Raw genomic sequence first — 21,236 nt, forward strand, 5'->3', positions numbered from 1 at the left:
TCTTTCACCTAAGAACCTTTAAACACTCCCTTTTAGATCAACTTATTCCCTTTCCTCATGCAGCAGGCATCCTATTCTACACCTCAGAAAATCTATGTGAATTCCCAAAGAGATTAGAGTTGCTTAAACAATCATTATCTGAAACACTAACACAATTCTACCCTCTTGCTGGAAGGATCAAAGATGATTTGTCCATTGATTGCAATGATAAAGGTGCTAACTTTGTAGTAGCCAAAGTGAATTGTCCTATTACAAAGTTTCTAGAGAAGCCTGATTTGAAATCATTGAATGAGCTTCTTGCAACCACTCCATACTCTGGAGAAACAATGATAGGAGCTCATGTGACTAACATTCAAGTCAATGTCTTTGATTGTGGTGGAATTTCAATTGGATTTTGCGTTTCTCATAGGATCTTTGATGCTAATTCAATGAACACCTTCACGAAGGTGTGGACAGAAAGAGCCAGCAGCTGCAACCGCAATTCAAAACCTTTGACAGAACCCAACTTTGCTATAAGTTCTCTGTTCCCAACAAGTACTTTACATTTCAGAGTCTTCTCAAAGAAAATCTGGGGTTCCTTTTTGAAGGAAGAAAAATGGGTCACAAGGAGGATTGTGTTCAAAAATTCAACTATTGCCACCCTCAAGGCTCAAATAATGGCAAAATCTTCATCCAATCCATTGAAGAATCATCTTAACACTCCTACACGTGTTCAGATAGTTTATGCATTGTTGTGGAAGTGTTTCATGGCTGCATCAAAGGCTCAATTTGGAACTCAAAGGCCTTCTATGGTGATTAACACGGTGAACCTTCGCCGAAGAATGGAAGAGTCTCTACGTCCTGAGAATGCTATAGGAAATTTTTTGTGGTTGACAACTTTAGAGCACATGAGTAGTGAGCATGAGTTGAGTTTGGATGAGTTGGTGAGTAAATTAAAGAAGTCAAATGAAGAAATTGATAAGGATTTTGTTGCAAGATTGCAAAGTGAAGAAGAAGGGAGTTCAATCATGGAAAATGCTCTTAGGAGAATTAGTGGTGAAACATGGTTTAATAATAATAAGGGTGATGATGAGGCATTAGAAACCTTATGGTTTAATAGTTGGTGTAACTTTGAAGGTTATGATGCTGATTTTGGATGGGGAAAACCTATGTGGCTGAGTAGTGTTGGTGTAAAAGATAATTCAGTGTTAGCGAATAAGATAATTTTGGTTGATACTAAGTTCAAAGATGGTATAGAAGCTTGGACTACCTTGGATGAGGAGAAAATGAAGCATTTGGTGTCAAGCACTGAATTACTCACTTATGCAACTGTTGATCCAAGTCCTTTAGCAGTGTCTAGCTCAAAATTATAGGCTTGAATTGATTCATTCTCTTCTTTAATTATCATTAGCCAGTAAATAAATTGTGGAACCTATATATATATATGGTAGGACTACCACATCTTATTCATAATAATGGAAGAGAATGAATTGACTAAGTAATATAAAAAAAGGATTTGAGTTTGAATTTCACTTTAGGTTAAAATGTGATCTTTTACTATTGATTTTATAGGTAGTATCAAGAATAAGGTGAGTTCTATGGTGTAGAAAGAAAAAAATTTCTATACCTATAGATATGTGTTGGCTCATTGGAGAGTTTGACAAGTGTTTAAAGAAAGAGACAAAGTTTATACTCTTTGTAGGAATGATATAAAAAAATTCTCTTTTTTATATAGAATTTAAGTGAGTAATTATTTTCATTATGACTAATTATGTTGACATAATAATAGACCTCATCATAAATTGGATTTCTGTTTTATTATTGTTCGAAAAATAACGACTCAGTTTAAGCTATTAACCATTTAATCTAAATTTATTTTTTATTTACAAAATATATAGTAAATTATTTTATATGGCAATATTGTTTAAAAATAAAGGGTTGTATGATATCTAATAAAAAAAATATTTGTGTCATAAGTTTTATATTATTAAATTGTCTTAAAAGTATGTTTACCGTCACAAAATTTAAAAATTGTAAATAACAATATAATAAATAATATTTTTCATTGTTAACTTTTAATTTAATTAAACGTATTTAGTGAATTTAGATGCTAGCAAAAATTAGTGTAATTTATTTTATTTTAATAATAAAAAGATCATTAAGTATATATTGCTCATAATGTAAAAAAATTAATTACAAATGAATATTGTTAGTATGACTAATTATATAATATGTGAGTCATATTTCTGGAATACATTACAATTGTATTTTGGCTTACAATATAACACAATGAATATATTTTTTATTTGGAGCTTATTTATTCCATTAATTTTTATAATTTTATGAAATTTTTAATTAAGTTTTTATATATTTTTTTTAATTGAGTCTTTGCTCTAAAGTTTTTTTAATTGAGTCTCTATACGATAAAAAAGGACCTAATTAAAAAAATTAATGCAAAAATCAAATTAAAAAAATATAAAGACCTAATTGAAAATTTTGTAAAATTATAGAAACCAACAAAATAATTAAATTTTTATTTGGATTTAACAAAGTTTACTATAATAGTAATAACAATAATAAATATGGATTAAAAATAAAAATAATAAGTTAGTTTATTAAAAGATTAAAATGATTCAAAGTTCAAACAAAATAAAATATATAAACTGAAGCCTTTTATTGTAGTTGTTAAAGATCGATAAAAAAATAATTTTGTGGTGAGGTTTATCATCTTACTAAATTTAATTTTAATTAGTATAATTAGTCAATCAAAATTTTGACCTAACCACTTGCAGAAAAAACAAGGCCCTTGTACTTTTCCTGCAAAGAGTACAGATTTTGTCCCCCTTTAAACACTTGTCAAGCTCTCCAATGAACCAACACATATCTATAGGTATAGAAATTTTTTTCTTTCTACACCATAGAACTCACCCAAGAATAAATATAAAAGAGAAACTATTTAAGAGTAGAAGATCACACTTTATACATTAAAATAAAATTCAAACTTTAGAGGATCCAAATCCATACTAAAGAGAAATTATTATAGTGTGTTTTATGTTTTAGTCAAAACTTCTTGTAATTCACACAATAAAGTGGGTTAATGATTATTAAACTCCATATATTATATATGAAAAAGTATTGAGAGACAATGATATTACTGTACAATATGTACAATAAAAATAAAAAAAAGATTAAAATAATATGATAATTAATTTAATTAATTTTAATAATTTCTCATTTTGAATTCAAATATTATATCAGTTTTTCTTTTTCAACATTAACCCTAAGTTTTTTCAGCGCCGTTCTTCTTCTTCTTTTCTCTTAGCGCCGGCGTTTCTTAGTAGTGTTTTAAGTAGTGTTTTGGTTGGTTTTTAAGTTTTTAGTACTTTGAATGTTTTGAGATTTTAAATTTTTTTTCCCTTAAATTGATGTTAAAGAAAGAGTGAATATAAGAAGTGTGTGTTAATGCAATTAAGAAAAGAGGTTAATAACATGTCCTATAGATATTAGTTAAAAGTGCTTGTAATTTCCATGGAATGAAATATAATGTGTAAATTGATATGTACATGTTTCATGCAAATGAACTAATTATATTCAACTACAAAATTACACTATTATTATCACTACCATTAACACTACCTTACCACTACGTAAGTACGAAAAAAATAGGTGTCCAAGTTTTTTCAATCAAGTTTAATTTTAATTAAGTGATTAATAATATAGAAATTTACTCTCTAATAACTAATTCAATTAAAACTTGACAACATACATATGATTTGTACATGTATACGTAGAAGGATTCGGCTACATGAGACTGAGTTGGACTATTCTCATGTTTGTATTATAACTCTTGGAACAAATTGAAGTTGTATATTCTTTTAGAGAGTGAGATATCCAATATAAGTGGAAGCCTATTGTCTTTAGGGTTAGCATCCTTCATATTTCATAGTAATAGAGATTATTAAAAAGAAATCATCAGAGTCCCTTACTAATAGCATAGAAGTAGCCTCAATCACTAAGAGAAATAAATTCTAGAAAACCATACTGTTAATTACCTTGCTGATACAAAAGTTGAGACACTTGAAATTTTGTTGCTTCTTTCATGGAGTTAAAAACACAAAATTGTAACCAACTTGGGTTTGTTGAGTGGTCAGCTCATTCGTTCGCTTAAACAAGTGTCGGGGGTTTGAATGCCTTGTGCATGCAGCAACCCATTGACCAGCGATAGATCTTTAAATGGAACTCAGATCCGTGACGCATTAGTCCTTGATCTGTCGGGTTGGGAGATACCGTTGAAACAAAAAAAACACAAAATTGTGAGTATTTTAGAGGGAGAAAAATGCTCTGGATGTTGTCCAACTCTTAATCAATAACGAACTCTGCTTGATAACCACTTGTAACAGTTCAAATACTGAGTAATAAGTAATAACTAATATAAGGATTTGGAAAAGTTTTTTTTTTTGTTTACGTTTTGAATACATAAAAATAATAAATAGCATTAAAATATTTTCTCATGAACATGAAACAAACGCAGTGTAAGCTAATAAATTAAGAATAATAGAAGGTTTATTTTAATCTTGTTAAAAGAGAGGCTAATGACGTAGCTAATAACCTGCTTGCAAAGTGGAAGACTACAGATGATGCTGGATTTGTAGAATGGTTGAATCTTTAGTAGGAGTTGCATCATATCCTTCAACAAGATCGTGTAGTGTTTCTTTGATTTTTCTTTTATTTTTTTGAGCCTTGTGCTGTGTTCTAATTTGGTTTCTACTTTCTAGACACCAAAAAGTTTAAAGTTAGGAGCACCACACAATCAAAAAGGGAATACATTGAATGAACAATGAAGCTGAATTATCGGAGCATCTCTTCATCAACAGGAGAAGTTGGATGAATTTTTGTGGTATCGTCCTTTCACTATGAATTATTTTATATATATAATTAATTTATCTTTTATATATTAAATATAAATAATAATAAAAGGGCATATGAAAATAGTAAAATAATAAAGGCTTTATACTTTAGGTAAGGAATTTTAGATTTAAAATCTTAAAAATGATAAATCTATTTTTTTGATAAATTTGACTAAATTATTCTCTAATGATTTTAATTATTAACTTCAGATAAAAATAATTGTAAATAAATTTTTATTTTAATAAAAAATATTACTAAAATTATATAATTACCATAATAATAATAATCATACACTTTTTATAATACATATATTTAATATAATAAGCAAGAAAAAGAAAAAGACTAAAAGAGAATTGACAAAAAGTCAAATAATAAAAAATAAAAAATAAAAAAATAGAAAGAGATGGTGATGTGAGTATGTAACGAGTGGTGCTAGTAAATCGTGGTCCTAACTGCCACGTTTTTGTTTTATGGTTGCACCTAAATTATTTTTAAATAAGTAAATTATTTCAATAAATATTATTTATCAAATAATTTTTTAATTTTTTTATTAGATAAATTAGTGTTCACATAAATTTGTTTATCACTAATTTGAGCAAATGCTTAATAATTTTTATAACTTTATTAAATAATAGTATAAATTAATTTGTCTAATTTTTTATTTTTGACTAAGAGTATGAGGACCATAGTTTATCTAGACTTTATAATTAGGGACCAAATAACTTACCTTAAACTTAATAATAGTTAAAACTCGTCGTTCTTCCCAATGAATGAGTTTAATTTAGTATAAGTATAAAAGTTAAAAATTCTTTTCCCATGCCTAACATGCATTGCTAACTCCGCGACACCATATTAATTAGTTTACAGAAAGTAGTTAATGGTGTTTTACATAAACTTATAAACTTGATTTACCAATGAACATTATAGCTTAGCTTACAAGGATTTGCACCTAACACAACTAATTAATTATTTTAGGTTCAAATTAGATGCTGACATGTTAAAATTCGAAAGAAAGTATTTTACTAGTAAGTTATGATAATGTTAGAAAGATAACAATATAAAATTATCTTAGTTGACTTAATATTTATAATTTTATACTTGTAATCAGGAGACAAATATAAAAGGGACGAGTAGTGACTTTGCCCAACTTCTCCTCCCCCAAATTTCCAGCAATTATATCTTTATACAAGATATATGCTTAAATAAAAATATCTTACATAGTTTAGTTTTATATGTGCATTTTTTAGTAGGTGATAGATTTAATTTTCAATTGTTTTATTCACTATATAATATTTTCTCTTAACTGATTTAATATTAGACACTTAAATTTTTATAATTTTTTAAATTAGTTTCTATCAGGAGTGGAGCTAAATAAAATATTAAAAGAGGACTAAAAATATTTACACAATAAAATAATATTAAAATAAAATTTTAAGAGGGACTAAACTGAAATTTACATATAATTTACATGTTAAAAATTAAAATTAGAGAGGCCATTACCCTTTCTCACTATATATGCGGCTCCTTCCCTAATTTCTATATACTTATTTCTATAGCCATTTTTTAAAAATTCATTTATTAATAATATTAAAATATTAATATATTTAACATTTATATTATTATATAAGAGATTAATAAGTCACAAAAAAAAGTCACCAAAAATATAAGAGATTAATAATAATTTATGTTATGATAAGCACATTTTATATTTTAGATATTTTTTCTCGTAAAAAATATATTTTTTTTCTAATTTTATATGTCCATAAATCTTTTTTTTTTTAAATCCAATGACTTCATATCATGCGTCAAATGCTTTTATATAGCCAAAAATATAACACAACGAATAAATAAAAAATATGTGCTTTAAAATATATTCATATATGATCATGTGGCTGGTCTTAAGTTTTTCTAGAAATTAAAGTAAAGGACTGTAATGTTCTATATATAAAAACATACCTAAATATTTTTTAATGATTTAATAATCTTACCTAAGTTGAATGAAATTTTTTCAATAAAATGACACATATACTAACAAATTTAAGTTGGTTAAATACTTAAATGATTAATTTATTTATCTATTTAAATAAGTACAACCAATTAGTCCTTAAATTATAGTACCAATCTAAATCTCTAAAAGATACATGAGAAAATAAAAGGACATGTGTGCTTTAAATTAAAATATATTCATGTATGATCATGTGGTCTTCTTAAGTTTCTCTATATATAAGAACATACCAACCAAGATACAATACACAAGTGAAATATAATTTTTCTCCTCAATCTCTTCATAAACTAAACAATGAAAGATGTTAAAGTTGAAATCATTTCTAGAGAAAACATTAGGCCTTCTTCTTCCACACCCTCTCACCTAAGAACCTTATACACTTCAATAAATATGGTCTTTAACAATGCCAAATTTTGCAACGCCTTAAAACCGTTCTTTTAGATAAGTTTAAACAACAATTTTTTATAATATTACTGTTGAATTCAATTTTTTATTATTTTATAGCAAGAAAAATTTGATGTGTAACCTGTAATTTAATCAAGCTGTAAAAACATGAAATTCAAAATAAACATTGTTATCTAAACAAAATTGAGAGACACTGATGAAACTTTTAGTGCGTTTAGCGATATGTAAAATATTTCGAAGAACAAAAATATTTTTAGAAAAAAATCAGACAAGTAATTTGTAGCAATGTGAGATATTTTCAAACCTGTCCTATTAGCTACATAGAGTTGACCATTGCCACCATATTCAGAAGAGGAATATAGGTTTGATTGATCATTTGTTACATGATGAGAAGTCTCAGAATCTGGGTACCAAGAAGCTTCTGAGATTGTTGATGGTGTGGCAAGATATGAAGCAAGTAAGGATTGTGGAGTTTGTGAAGTAGAAGAATTCCAAGAATTCTGAGTAGATTTAGGAATTAGAGGTGGTGTAGCAAAAAGGGAAGGTCCATGAAAATTTAGATCAAATCTATGAAAGCATTGAAGGACAACATGTCCTAACTTTCCACAAAGTTGACAGAAAGGTCGATTATTGAGTTGCAAAGAACCTCTACCACTGCATCTCTAGAAAATTTGCTTGCTTTACCTCTTTTGCCACCAAAACTACCTCTTCCAAGAAAATTTGGAGTAGAAGATGATGACTGAGCAAGATTTACTAAAGCAATTTCAGAAGAGTTTTGTTTAAACTTTTCTAATGTCATCATGAGATCATCTGATGAGTTTAGAAAATTCTAAGTTAACATTTATAATGACTAAACATTATTAATTTGATTAATTGCAAAAATATTAATATGTTGATTAAATATATTTTTGCTATGCAGGTTTTGGTTGGGTCGAAAATAAAAGAAAAATGTTGCAAGTCCAATTATATTGAAAACACATTCAGCATTGATACAAAATTAATTTAATCTTATGGCTGAATTATTATTCTTGTTATTGGGCCAGAATTAACCTTAATTAGCCCAAATCAACTTTGACGGAAAGATTCAATACTTGGTCCGAAAAGTATTGTGAAAGGAAGCAAATTGCTTCTTACCTCCACCATTCCTTCTTTTGGGATGAATTTCAAAATTTAATTTGCTAGTATTAAAAACATGAGAGAGAATGTCATTGATATAATTGATGGCATTAAGGCTACATGCTACTCAGGGAAGTAAAAACAACTCTTTTTCAATTAATTTGTTTAATTCATTTAATTGCTTTTCTTTCAAATTGTTCTCTCTCATTCTTTCTTCTTTTTCGGTCATTACACAACAAATCATAGAAGCTAAGCCTAACCACCGAAGAGAGGAAGATGCACGTTACAAGACCATCAAAATGATAGCAAGAAAAAGCAAACAAAAAGTATACTGTGGCTAAGATTCTCATTCACTTTTGGTAAGATCTTATAATGAGATCTTGACTTCTCCATACCAAAAATGGTTGAAGAAGATTTTGGCCAACAAAAAAAAAAATCTTTGGAGGGATGTCTTGTCATTTGCAGTAGAACGGGGGCTTAGCATTTGCAGTAGAATCAACAATGGTAAGAGCCATTGAATCAAGTACCAAGAATCTTCAAGCTCTAGATACCATGTGAAGTTTCTTGAAGAGCACGTTACTGAAGAACATATCAGAGTGTGATAATAAAGAATTGAAGAATTGCTAATTGAATGAATTTGATTTTGTGTATCACATTGTTATGAAAAGCACATATACATTTCATACTCCATCTCATATATATACTGGAGCTTCAGAACTAATATCAAGATACCAGCAAGACAATCTTGATTTTAATAGAATGACAATCTTTAACTTCTAATATATTAGTGTAGAGTCAGAAGCACCAGCAACTAATACTAGTCTAGAAAATGTTAATTAGTTAATCACATTCCCTAATATAGTTAGCTGCTAACAGTCTTAGAGTAATTCTTGATATAAGCACTGATGATAAGTGCTAGAGGTTGTGTATAAATATGGCCATCTATCTCGATAATCTAAGTAAGAAAAAATCATATGGATGATTACCACATATTTCAAAAATTCTAGTAACTATTTCTTCATATTTCTCTCTTCTTCTCTGTTACTATATTCGAACTCCGTCTGTGACTTGATTGGTTCAGTCCAATAAGTTAATAATAGCTTGTTAGAGATAATTAATTTGTAAATCAAAGCAGTTAGAGATAGCTAACAAAGTGATAATTAGTTGTAGATATTTTTGGTCACTTGATAAGTTTGTTACAGATGAATTCATTCCCTGATGTATATATATTAGCCTCATGACTAATAGAAAACCCCAACCTTTCTGTTTCACTTCACAAAACTATTTTCCTTTATTCTCTCCTTCATCTTCTCTGCATCTCCAACCTCTCTATTTTTTATCCTACTTTCACATTCTTCTCCTCTCAGGAACTCATTCCACAGAGTTCGATGAGAGCTACTGTCCTTCTCGCACGCATTTAACATGGTACGGTGAGCGTGGAGAAGGTAGTGGTGTTCCGATCGACGAGTTCATGAGAGAAAGATTTGAATTTGTGATAAAACAAAGTCATTAAGTTGAATTGGTTGAGGAATTACTTTGAAATTCTCCTAATCAAGTGAGATATTCAACAGTAGCGATTTCTTGATGGCTGAAGAAAATCCAGAGGGTTTCAATCGATCCTCTAGTGGAGCACAACTGGGATCCATGGATGTGCATCAAATTGCAAGCTTTCTTAATCAATTGTCCACATTACAAGCTCAAATCTCCAAAGCTGGTTCAAGTCCGATTTCAGATCCCGCAAGTCCCTACTTCATACATCCTGGTGAGAGTCCTGGTTCGCCTCTGATATCAATTACTTTAAATACAAATAATTACCATAGCTGGAGTAGAGCAATGCTGTTAGCATTAAAATCAAAGAATAAATTGAAATTCATAGATGGTTCAATAAAGAAGCCAGATCCAACAGATGCATTGTTTGAGGCATGGGAAAGATGCAATACATTTATTGTCTCGTGGATTAATCTGTCTTTGAGTTCTGAAATTTCTGAAAGTGTGATTTGGAATAATGTTGCCTCTGATCTGTGGAGAGATTTGGAACATAGATATTGTCAGGGAGATTGGTTTCGAGTGGCTGAGTTAGAGGAAGAGATGTACCAAATGAGACAAGGCGAATTGATAATTACAACATATTTTACAAAGTTGAAAGCTATTTGGGAGCAATTAAATGGATTCAGACCAATTCCTAATTGTGTAATGTGTACTGAGGACTGTAAGTGTGGCCTAGCTAAAATGAGAGAATACAGAGAAGAGAGTTACACAGTGAGGTTTCTAAGAGGCCTCAATGAACAATATTCGACTGTAAGATCCCACATCATGCTTATGAATCCTATTCTTGACATAAACACCACATTTTCTTTGCTCACTCAACAAGAGAGGCAGTTTGGCAATCTGGATTTGATTGACTCCAAAACCTTACTGAATAATGCAAGGATAAACTACTTAGATGGCTCAAGAAATAGAGGCCGAGGCAGAGATGAAACAGAGGTGGTCGGACAAATGGAAGAGGCAGAGGTAGGGGCACCAAGATGCAGTGCACCTTCTGCGGAAAAATGGGACATATTGTGGACACATGCTACAAAAAGCATGGATTGCCTCCACACTTAAGACAGCGACAGCAAGGCACTATCAATCAAATGATGACTACTGAGCAGAAAATTGATGAAGTCAATAGTAATGAATTGGCTATGAACCAAGAAGAAGTGAGTGAAACTGCAAGTATCGCGTTAACAGTGAACCAAAGGCAAGCCTTGATGTCCCTTCTCAAAGAACAATGTGCTCAACAACATTCTCATGGTGCAAACCAGGGTCAGAAATCATCCAATCCTGTTTCAGGTCAAGCTAAAATTCATTTTTTGCAATTCAGTGCAAGAATTTTATCATTGGTTAGACCAAAATCTGCTCTTTGGGTCATAGACACTGGAGCCACAGATCATGTTTCTTTTGATCTAACCGATTTCAAAACTTATCAAAGGGTTAAGCCCTTGGTTGTTAAATTACCTGATGGCAGCTTTACAACTAGTAGCATTGTAGGTACCATCATGTTCTCTAACAATCTATTTTTAACAAATGTTCTTTTCATTCCATCTTTTGATTTCAAATTGATTTCGGTGTCAAAACTTACAACACTTTTAAAATGTAAAATGCTTATTGATGATGAAACATGTGAAATTCAGGATCAAGCTACATTGAGGACGATTGGAGTAGCTAAATGTGCCGATGGACTATATACAATGCACAACCCTACAACACATAGTGATTCATCAAAATCTGCAGCATTAACACTTCATTCTTCCAATAATTCGTTAGGTCAGAATAATAAGCATTTAGATGTAGTTTCTATTTCTGATGCACATCTATGGCATGTAAGGTTATGACATATTCCATTTAATAAAATTGCAATGTTGCAGAGAGATTTTCCTTATATCCAATGTAAAGAAAGCAAAGTCACACCTTGTGACCCATGTCATTTCGCTAAACAAAAGAGATTACCATTTTTTCATAGTATTAGTAAATCTAAAAATTGTTTTGATCTTATACACATGGATATTTGGGGACCACTATCCACGCTTTCTAGTTCTGGACAAAAATATTTTTTAACAGTGGTAGACGACAAGAGTAGATACACATGGGCTTATTTCATGAAAACAAAGTCAGAAGCATCCATACTTTTACAAAATTTTGTGCAATATGCTAACGTTCAGTTTAATGCACAAATAAAATGCATTAGAACTGATAATGGACCTGAGTTTTTATTGAGAGATTTCTTCACTAAGAGTGGAATAGTCCATCACATCTCTTGTGTAGAAACTCCACAACAAAACGGTATCGTTGAGCGCAAGCATCAACACATACTTGGCATTGCAAGGGCATTGCTATTTCAGTCTCACATACCCAAAATTTTTTGGCAATTTGCCATAGCTCATGCAATTCATTTGATCAATCGAGTTCCAAGCATTTTTTTAGACCATTGCAGTCCTTATCAGATCTATTTCAAACTTTGCCGAATTTACAAAATTTGAAAGCATTTGGATGCTTGGCTTATGCTAGTACACTTGCTCATGGCAGAACTAAATTGGACCCTAGAGCTAAGAAGTGTGTATTCTTGGGTTTTAAAGATGGTACAAAAGGTTACATTTTACTTGATCTTAATACTAGGGAGATCTTTACTTCAAGACATGTTATCTTCTATGAAAATTATTTTCCCTACTTGTCTCATTCTTCACAGTTGCATGATTCCACTTACACTTCAACTATTGGTGCTGGTTGCAGGACTAATAATCTTCAATTTCAAGATTTAGATCCATTTACTTCCTGCACTTATCACTCACCTGCATCACCGCATTCTTCAAATGCAACTTCTCTTGACATTCCTATTTCATTGGAAAATAATGCAGCACATTCATTAGAAAATAATACATCTCATTCATTAAATCATTATGAGTCTCATTCATTAGACACCCCACATGAGGATTTAAATACAACCCAACATCACCTTGCATCTTAGCAGAATTTAGGCACACATGTTTCTGCTGACATCATTCCTATTGCATCAACAAGACCTATTAGGAACCGCAAACCACCCTCCTACTTACAGGACTATCATTGTATGTTGGCCACAGCAAGTTTAGCACCTCCTTCTACTCAAAGATATCCAATTTCTAACTTTCTTTCATATAATAAGCTAAATTTTAATTACAAATCTTTTTGTTTGGCCGTCTCTTCAAATCCTGATCCTCGCACTTATGAGGAGGCTGTTGCTCATCATTGCTGGAGAGAGGCTATTCAAAGTGAGTTGGAGGCATTGAAGTTAAACAATACTTGGAGAGTTTGCAAACTTCCAATTGGTAAGCGAGCCATTGGTTGCAAGTGGGTCTTCCGAACCAAATTTCATGCAGATGGTAGCATTGAAAGACGCAAAGCTAGGTTGGTTGCGAAAGGTTTCACACAGATTGAAGGGGTCGACTTCATTGATACATTCAGCCCTGTGGTTCAGATGACTACTTTGAGATTATTGTTAGCAGTTGCAGCAGCTAAGAAGTGGCACTTGAAACAACTTGACGTCAATACAGCATTCTTACATGGCGATCTAAATGAAGATGTTTACATGAAAATCCCTCCGGGCTTGGATGAACAGCAAGGGATGGTGTGCAAGTTACAGAAATCTCTTTATGGCTTGCGACAAGCAAGTAGACAATGGAATTTGAAGTTGACAGCCACACTTATTACCTCGGGATACAAGAAGTCTGTTTCGGATCACTCTCTTTTTACCAAAATTACAGCTTCAGGGATCACCATTATCCTTGTCTATGTCGATGATTTAGTGCTCACGGGGGATGACATTTCGGAGATTAATCGAATTAAAGGAATTCTTCATGACAAGTTCAAAATCAAGGACATTGGTGACTTGAAGTTTTTCTTAGGCATGGAAGTTGCACGTTCAACCAAAGGTATTCATCTTTGTCAGCGAAAATATGCCTTGGACGTTCTTGAAGATTTTGGTTTCTTGGATTGCAAACCTGTCAGTACCCCCATGGACTACCATGCGAAACTATCTTCCGAAAATGGCACTTTGCTCTCTGATTTCACCAATTACCGGCAACTAGTTGGTCGCCTTATGTATCTAGCCAACACACGTCCGGACATCTCTTATGTGATGGGTAGATTGAGTCAATTCATTGACTGCCCAACTACTGCTCACCTCGAGGCAGCTTTTAGGGTCTTGAGGTATCTCAAGGGTTGTCCCACACTTGGCCTTTTCTTTCCTTCTGATTCTGACTTTTCAGTAACTGGTTTCTTCGATTATGATTGAGCTGCTTGTGTAGATACACGACGTTCAATCACTGGTTACTGTTTTTATCTTGGGTCAGCATTGATTAGTTAGAAGAGCAAGAAACAATCAACCGCCTCCAGGTCTTCATCTGAAGCTGAATATCGTGCATTAGCAAATGCTACTTGCGAGGTCCAGTGGCTTTCTTTCATTTTCCAAGACATTGGCATGCCACTTACGGCTCCGATTACCATTTTTTGTGACAACAGATCTGCAATTCACATTGCCGCCAATCCCATCTTCCATGAGCGTACTAAGCACATTGAAGTTGACTGCCACATTACTCGTGAGAAGCTACAAAGCGGCTTGACGCACTTATTGCCCATTTCCTCTGCTGATCAATTGGCAGACTTCCTCACCAAACCTTTGGCACCAGGACCTTTCTCCACCAATTTGTCCAAGCTAGGACTGCTTGATCTCCATCGTCCTAGCTTGCGGGAGGCTGTGACTTGATTGGTTCAGTCTAATAAGTTAATAATAGTTTGTTAGAGATAATTAATTTGTAAATCAAAGTAGTTAGAGATAGCTAACAAAGTGATAATTAGTTGTAGATATTTTTGGTCACTTGATAAGTTTGTTACAGATGAATTCATTCCCTGATGTATATATATTAGCCTCATGACTAATAGAAAACCCCAACCTTTCTGTTTCACTTCACAAAACTATTTCCCTTTATTCTCTCCTTCATCTTCTCTGCATCTCCAACCTCTCTATTTTTCATCCTACTTTCACATTCTTCTCCTCTCAAGAACTCATTTCACAGAGTTCGATGAGAGCTACTGTCCTTCTCGCACGCATTTAACACCGTCATCTTTATATAGCTATTCTTTCATGGTATCAAGAGCAAGGTTCTTCCATGGACTTTTAGTTCCTACCACTACCAACAAATGTTTTCTCAATCCAATTTCAGACAAGTTGGATGATACCAACTTTGTTACATGGTCAAAATTTGCAAGGCCACATTGTTAAAGGTAAAGAACCATCTCAATTTGATTCTAAAGCAGCAAATACTGCAAGCACTGTTTCTTCTAAATGCTCTGAATGGATTGAGCAAGACAATAATCTCAGGTCTTGGCTTCTTGCCTCCATAGATGCATCATTCAAGAATCGCATGGTTGCATTGTTCCTCAGCTCTTTAAATTTGGCAGAAATTACATCAATTGTTTGCTGAGTCTACAAAATCCAAGATCAAATTACTCATAACACAACTCAAGAACAGCAAAAAGAAGTCCCTTTCGATTACTCAATATCTTGCTAATATTAAGAAATTGGTTGATTCTTTAACTACTCTTGGTTATGATATCTCCAATGATCTCATATTGAAGCAATTTGTGGTGGCCTCCTAGAAGAATACTCGAATTGTATCACTCTTGTTCAGGCCAAACCTGAACTTTTCATCATTGGTGAGGTTTAAACACTGCTTGTCTTCCATGAAGAAAGCATGGACAAATTTAAACAATTGTCCATTGGATTAGCTGAGTGTGGCAGAGATGAAGATGTTGAGATGGATGAGTGGTCATACGCGATTGGATAAAATAAGGAATGAAGATATAAGGGAGAGAGTTAGAGTAGCATCCATTGTGGAAAATATGGTTGAATCGCGTCTCAGGTAGTTTGGACATGTGGGAAGAAGACCGATAGAACATCCAGTCAGAGGGTGGATGAGATAGAAGATAGACAAAGGACAAAAGGCAGAGAAAGACCTAAGAAGACTATCCATGAAGTGGTCAAACGAGATCTACATGTAAACGGTCTCTCTGTAGACATGATACATGACAGAGCACAATGCGACGTCATTTAATTCATGTAGCCGACCCCACTTAGTGGGACAAGGCTTTGTTGTTGTTGTTGTTGTCCATTGGATTAGCTCAGGCTCAACTTGCTCAAATTGATTCATCAAATCAAATATATTAGTTAGTTAGTTACATTTCCTAATATAGTTAGGTAACACTGTTGGAGTAATTCTTGATATAAGCATTGATGATTACAAGATAATTCAAAACTTCTAGTAACTATTTCTTTATATTTCTCTCTTCTTTGTCATTACATTCAAACCCCATCATGTTTGTATGGCTATTCTTTTAAAATTCTTGTTTGTACATAAACATAAATGTTTGAGAGACAATAAAAATCAATTTAAATTAATTTAAAATTGTCTGATCTTATTTTATATTTATTAATTACTTTTAAAATAAATACATAATAAATATATAATTTTAATTGTTAAATATATAAAATTATAAATATTAATTAAATAAAATAATTTTAAATGATTATATTTCTAACATTATTGATACATAAAACACCTTATCATATTTTCTTGGCAACAAATGATTTGAATCAATTACAATAAAAGGAAGCAAAAATGTTGGAAGGGAAATAAACAGAGAACGTGGTGAGAATCTTCCTAGATTGACTTGCATGAAACACGTGAGTTATTATCTCCTATCATCACTACAAGAAAAACACCCATTCAGGTACACTTGAAAAGTGTAGCCAAAAGTGAAAAAAATGATGCCTTAGGCTACGGCTACGCTTTTTAGGCTACGGCTACGCTTTTTGGGGTGATTCCTATTCGGCCGTTGCCTATTCTCAAAGGCTACGCTTTGCTGCACCAAGGGCTACGCTTTTGGCGTTTGGGAATAGGCTACGCTTTTCAAGTGATGCTCTCCATGACCAAAGGCTACGCTTTTCAGCTTTCGTTCTTCCAGAATAGGCAACGCTTTTTTAACGCTACTGCATCACTTGTAAAGCGTAGCCACAGTTGATACTATAGCTACTTTTTATAAGCGTAGCCTTAGGTCCCTTTTTTTTTTTCGTATACTATAGCTACTGTATATAAGCGTAGCCTTAGGTCCCTCATTGTTTTTTTTTTCGTTTACTATAGCTACTTTTTATAAGCGTAATAGAATGGTCAAACTAAAGTAAGCATAGCCATATCAAAACCATAATATATCACTTAGCCAATAAAATTAAAGTATCTTCTAATAAAAATCATTAGTCAACTATACATGTAAAGATTCTAAGTAGCATTCTATCTTAGCCAATAAACCACAATAATAGTCAGCTTTATCTTCATTGCTTAATCTTCATTGTTACCCTGCATAATTATATAGAAAAGTAGTTAAAGAAATATTCATAATGACATTCGTAATTATAAAAATTAAATAGAACACGTAGTCATAGTAAACCAAGAAAGCATATACTAAAAAAATAACATGGCTATACCACTTCAGAATACAAGTTTCACCCATAGCAATACAACTTCAGTGTTAATAAAGCCAACAAAAATTTTCAGCCATAGCAATTAATGTAAATGCAAGTAAAAAACTATGAAACAAGGAATAGATAAGGACATACCACATCTAAGTTCGGAAAATGTGTTGATCCATGGCCGCTATTCGCATCAATAGGAGACTGTTGGGCATCTTGTAATAAAGCTTCTAGTTCTTCTGGCCTCATTCCAGGTTCCGATCGCTGCAGTAATAACTTGATCATATTTCGCAACCCATGAATCTCTTCGTCCTGTTTTTGCTGTTTGGCCTCTTGTTTTTGCTGTTGGGCCTCCATGTGTCCAAGTTTATCCTTCAGACTGGACACTTCCTCTTTGTGTTGAACCTTGATTTCATTAATTTCAGCATGTTTTTTTAATTCAGTCTTTGTCACAGATCTTCCATACAACCTTACCCGACCTGGTTGTTCTTTCCCGAATATGGCCTCAAATGCTTCCTCTTCTGTTTCACCAGCAGCTTGGCGGTGTTGGAAGTCTTCCTGCATAGAAGAAACATTTAAAATTGAGTAAGTTACCGTATCCTAAATTTGAATTGTAATTATGAATGATTCAATGAACTCTTACAACAGCAGTTTGTGTTTCCTCATCCACTTCTTTCCTCTTCCGACTTGTTCGGGTAGCAATGAACATCTCAAACCTTTTTGGTTCCTCCTTTGTTTCCTTTGTTGCTCGCTGCAAAATAAGATCATACTTCAATTTCTTCCTTCAATTTATGCAAATATAAATTCTAATAAATATAAATCTACTATTTACCATAGCCACTCGTACTCTTCCGAAATTAATTGGCCCCATGCGATGTGGAAACTTCACATTTTCCTTGTGTTGCTTGTTTCTTTGACTTATTGACTGGAAGTGAATAAAAAGTTAGCATACAGTTACTAAAACGTGCAGCATAATGAGTTAGGAAAATCTACTAGCAAGGCTGCATTATTAAGCTAAAGCACTGAACAATACCCAAAAGCAAGCATAAAAGATCTATTTATAATACATTGGAGCACCTGTTCAGTTTTTTCACAACTGTAAAAATTCACACTTCACATGATCAAGTAAACTCCAGGGACATCTCATCTCGTGTAAAATATGCTTACCCAAACCCCTCATCATTCAATCAATTAATTCCAGTGACCTAGGTCGAGTTCAATTTCCTACATAGTAGCATTCTCATTGAACAAGTAAGTATTACCTGGTATCCCCTAAACCCTGTGAAATTTAAAAAATGAGTGGAGAACTTATAACATATGAATGGAACAAAACTACATAGCTATGAGATCCACAAAGAATAATTATACACATAACACAAGAAACAGAACAGAACCCAACTTCCAAACCTGGTATCCACAAAGAATAATTATACACATATCAGTTGCATCCTATGCAGAACTGTATCAAATTTATAACTGTTTCCAGATTGAAGGCTTAAAGAATCAGGTCCCCAACTCAAGAAACAGAACAGAACCCCACTTTCAAACCATAGATTCAGTATGGTCTAAAAAGCTATTCTGCCATTCACCAGAAGCTATGCATATAACTTTCAGATAAAAAAAATACCTTTGCAATGAGATAAAAAAGTAGCCAGCCAAGTAAAAAGGCATATAGACATCACATAATGCTGAAACACTTAATAACTAAATACCATATTGCTCTTTCAATAGTCAAATAGTTTCACATGAAAATTCGACATATATAGTCTTTTACCTGGATTAGAGGATGACTCCAATAATAGATCAATTTTATGAAACCACTTTCTGGTACTTGTGGGGGTCGATTCTTCACCATATCTTCAATAGTATCATAGGGAACGAAGTGCTTTTGCTTAATCCTTCCTTTGAACCGCTTCCAAGCATCTCGAATCGCTTGCATTACCCACTTTTCTCCACTGTCTGGGAGGAGAAACTTGGTCTGCATGATTATAGATAATTGTTATATGCTCTTGTGTTGAATAAAAAAACTGAAATCAATAATTAGCAAGTGTCTTACATTAACATAGTCCCACATGAACTTCTTAGCTTTAGGAGGAACAACATGCCAACTAGTGTACAAAAGACTAACAAATCTTTTATTTCTACCAATAGTGCCAACAAAACTAGTTAAATTAGAAACACTTTGGTCGGTTGGTCCTACGGGCTGTCCAAGATCAAAAGTGACTTCTTCCCGCTGTTCCATAGTCCTTGCATAAATCTCCTTGCAAGTTGTTTTTCCACGGGTTTTCTTCTTCTTTGGCTCTCCTAGTTTCATTAAATGGTCAACATCAGATTATGCTTAATTAACACGAGCTCAATAAGCATATAAAGCAAACAAGTACATAAATATAAAAATTATAAAAATTATAAATATGACCTATGTAGTTGATACCACGAAGTGGACAAGTTTTAGCTATTCTAGAAATCCATCAAGGCACACAAAACTTCACTTGACTTAACCACTTCAACAAATTCACTAAACTACCATAGCAAAACCACAACAATTGGATCAATCAAATAACAGACAAGCTTCTATTCAAATAACGCTAACTCCACCAGCCCTCAATACTTGGACCATTAGATCAATTAGATCAACAATAGCACACAAACTTCGAATCAACTAACACTATATTTACCAGCTTCAAACAACTAGATATACCAGTCCAGTTTTTCTATAACAAATTTAAAAAAAATAAATATTTTTCATCAATAGAAACAGAATAAGCCAGTACCTTCATCATCATCAATGTCCTCCATCACATCTTGATAATAGTCTTTATCAAGTGCCATGCTTTCTTCCCCGTCCTCACTTAGTTCAGTGCTTGGTCCTTCAATTTCCACATCTATCCCATTTTCCTTTAAGAATTCGTCAATTGTTGTAGCCTTTACTCCTGGCATCCTCTTACCCTTTGTTGATATTCCTTGCTCCAACATTGCACTTCTATTTTGTGGGGTAGTTTCAGGAGAAGGCAAAGTTGTGTCATCTTGCCCTGTTTGAGTGTCTTCATCTGTGAGTTGAATATTCTACTGCTGCCCTATGTTGATTCTGAGTTGAGTAGAACTTGGATAACTCTGCTCTTGGCTTAGACTTGTTGACACGTCCTTGTTCATTTTACGAATTGCTTCAAGCTTCCTTGTAAGTTCATCTGCCTCCATGTTTGTAGGCTTAGACTTCTTCAAGCCTTGTGTTGATTTTCCACCATGCACTCCATTCTTGACTTTCTCAGCAGTAGGCATAGTCAGTAGCTCCTTTCTCTTTTTATTTTCTGGCTGTTGCGGTGGAATGTTTGGCTGTACTTCCAAAGTGGTAGGCGTGGAGTTAGTCCTTTTGCTAATAGAGTCGAATGTGCTTTGCAGATGACTAAAATCCAGCTTCTTTGACGTGGATTTCTTCTGTCCTTTGGTTGCACGCATCTCCAATTGACTTTCTGGTTCATCCACCCTTCGCTCTGATTTCTCCTTGTCATTAGCAGCTGCAACTTCCATTTCATATTTCTTACATTTAGTTACAATCCTTTGTCTCTTAGCCTCGAATTGTCTAAGCAAATTCTTACTTGATGTAGCTTTAAGATCAATAAATTCCTTATTCCTACACAAATAAATTAGTTAAGTAGAGTCAATATACCCATTAAAATCAATATAAGAAAAATGTAAGAGACTGACAAATTAACAAAAAATAAGTATAACTTACAAACAAAAATGTGAAGAAGAAAACTTAAGTATACATATGTACATATTAAGCAA

At 32.8% G+C, this 21,236-nt stretch overlaps 4 protein-coding genes across 4 annotated transcripts in view; 3 read left to right on the top strand and 1 right to left on the bottom strand.

Annotated features, from left to right (window-relative positions):
- LOC107472827 (stemmadenine O-acetyltransferase-like) overlaps positions 1 to 1,352 on the top strand; it is an 8,275-nt gene extending 6,923 nt beyond the window's left edge. Inside the window, exon 3 of the mRNA XM_016092355.2 lies at positions 67 to 1,352. Coding sequence (XP_015947841.2) covers positions 67 to 1,352 — 1,286 coding nt within the window. The remainder of the gene's footprint in view (positions 1 to 66) is intronic.
- Positions 1,353 to 9,997: 8,645 nt separating this feature from the next.
- Positions 9,998 to 11,017, top strand: LOC127739597 (uncharacterized). Its single transcript, XM_052257208.1, has one exon. It carries the CDS (start codon positions 9,998 to 10,000, stop codon positions 11,015 to 11,017), a length of 1,020 nt encoding a protein of 339 aa, XP_052113168.1.
- Positions 11,018 to 11,049: 32 nt separating this feature from the next.
- On the top strand, positions 11,050 to 14,693 carry LOC107472828 (retrovirus-related Pol polyprotein from transposon RE1). The gene is made up of 5 exons (XM_052257209.1): positions 11,050 to 11,439; positions 11,587 to 11,775; positions 12,639 to 12,806; positions 12,918 to 14,195; positions 14,295 to 14,693. The coding sequence occupies exons 1-5, from the start codon at positions 11,050 to 11,052 to the stop codon at positions 14,691 to 14,693; spliced, it is 2,424 nt and encodes an 807-aa protein (XP_052113169.1).
- A 3,127-nt stretch (positions 14,694 to 17,820) lies between these two features.
- Positions 17,821 to 20,426, bottom strand: LOC127739704 (uncharacterized). Its single transcript, XM_052257210.1, has 10 exons — positions 20,225 to 20,426; positions 19,510 to 19,757; positions 19,285 to 19,431; positions 18,822 to 18,860; positions 18,716 to 18,732; positions 18,531 to 18,549; positions 18,286 to 18,378; positions 18,097 to 18,204; positions 17,933 to 18,011; positions 17,821 to 17,858 (listed from the first exon to the last, which is right to left on the bottom strand). Exons 1-10 carry the CDS (start codon positions 20,424 to 20,426, stop codon positions 17,821 to 17,823), a joined length of 990 nt encoding a protein of 329 aa, XP_052113170.1.
- Between the last annotated feature and the right edge of the window lie 810 nt (positions 20,427 to 21,236).

This window comes from Arachis duranensis, chromosome 2 (genome assembly GCF_000817695.3).
Source record: "Arachis duranensis cultivar V14167 chromosome 2, aradu.V14167.gnm2.J7QH, whole genome shotgun sequence".
Classification (NCBI taxonomy): domain Eukaryota; kingdom Viridiplantae; phylum Streptophyta; class Magnoliopsida; order Fabales; family Fabaceae; genus Arachis; species Arachis duranensis.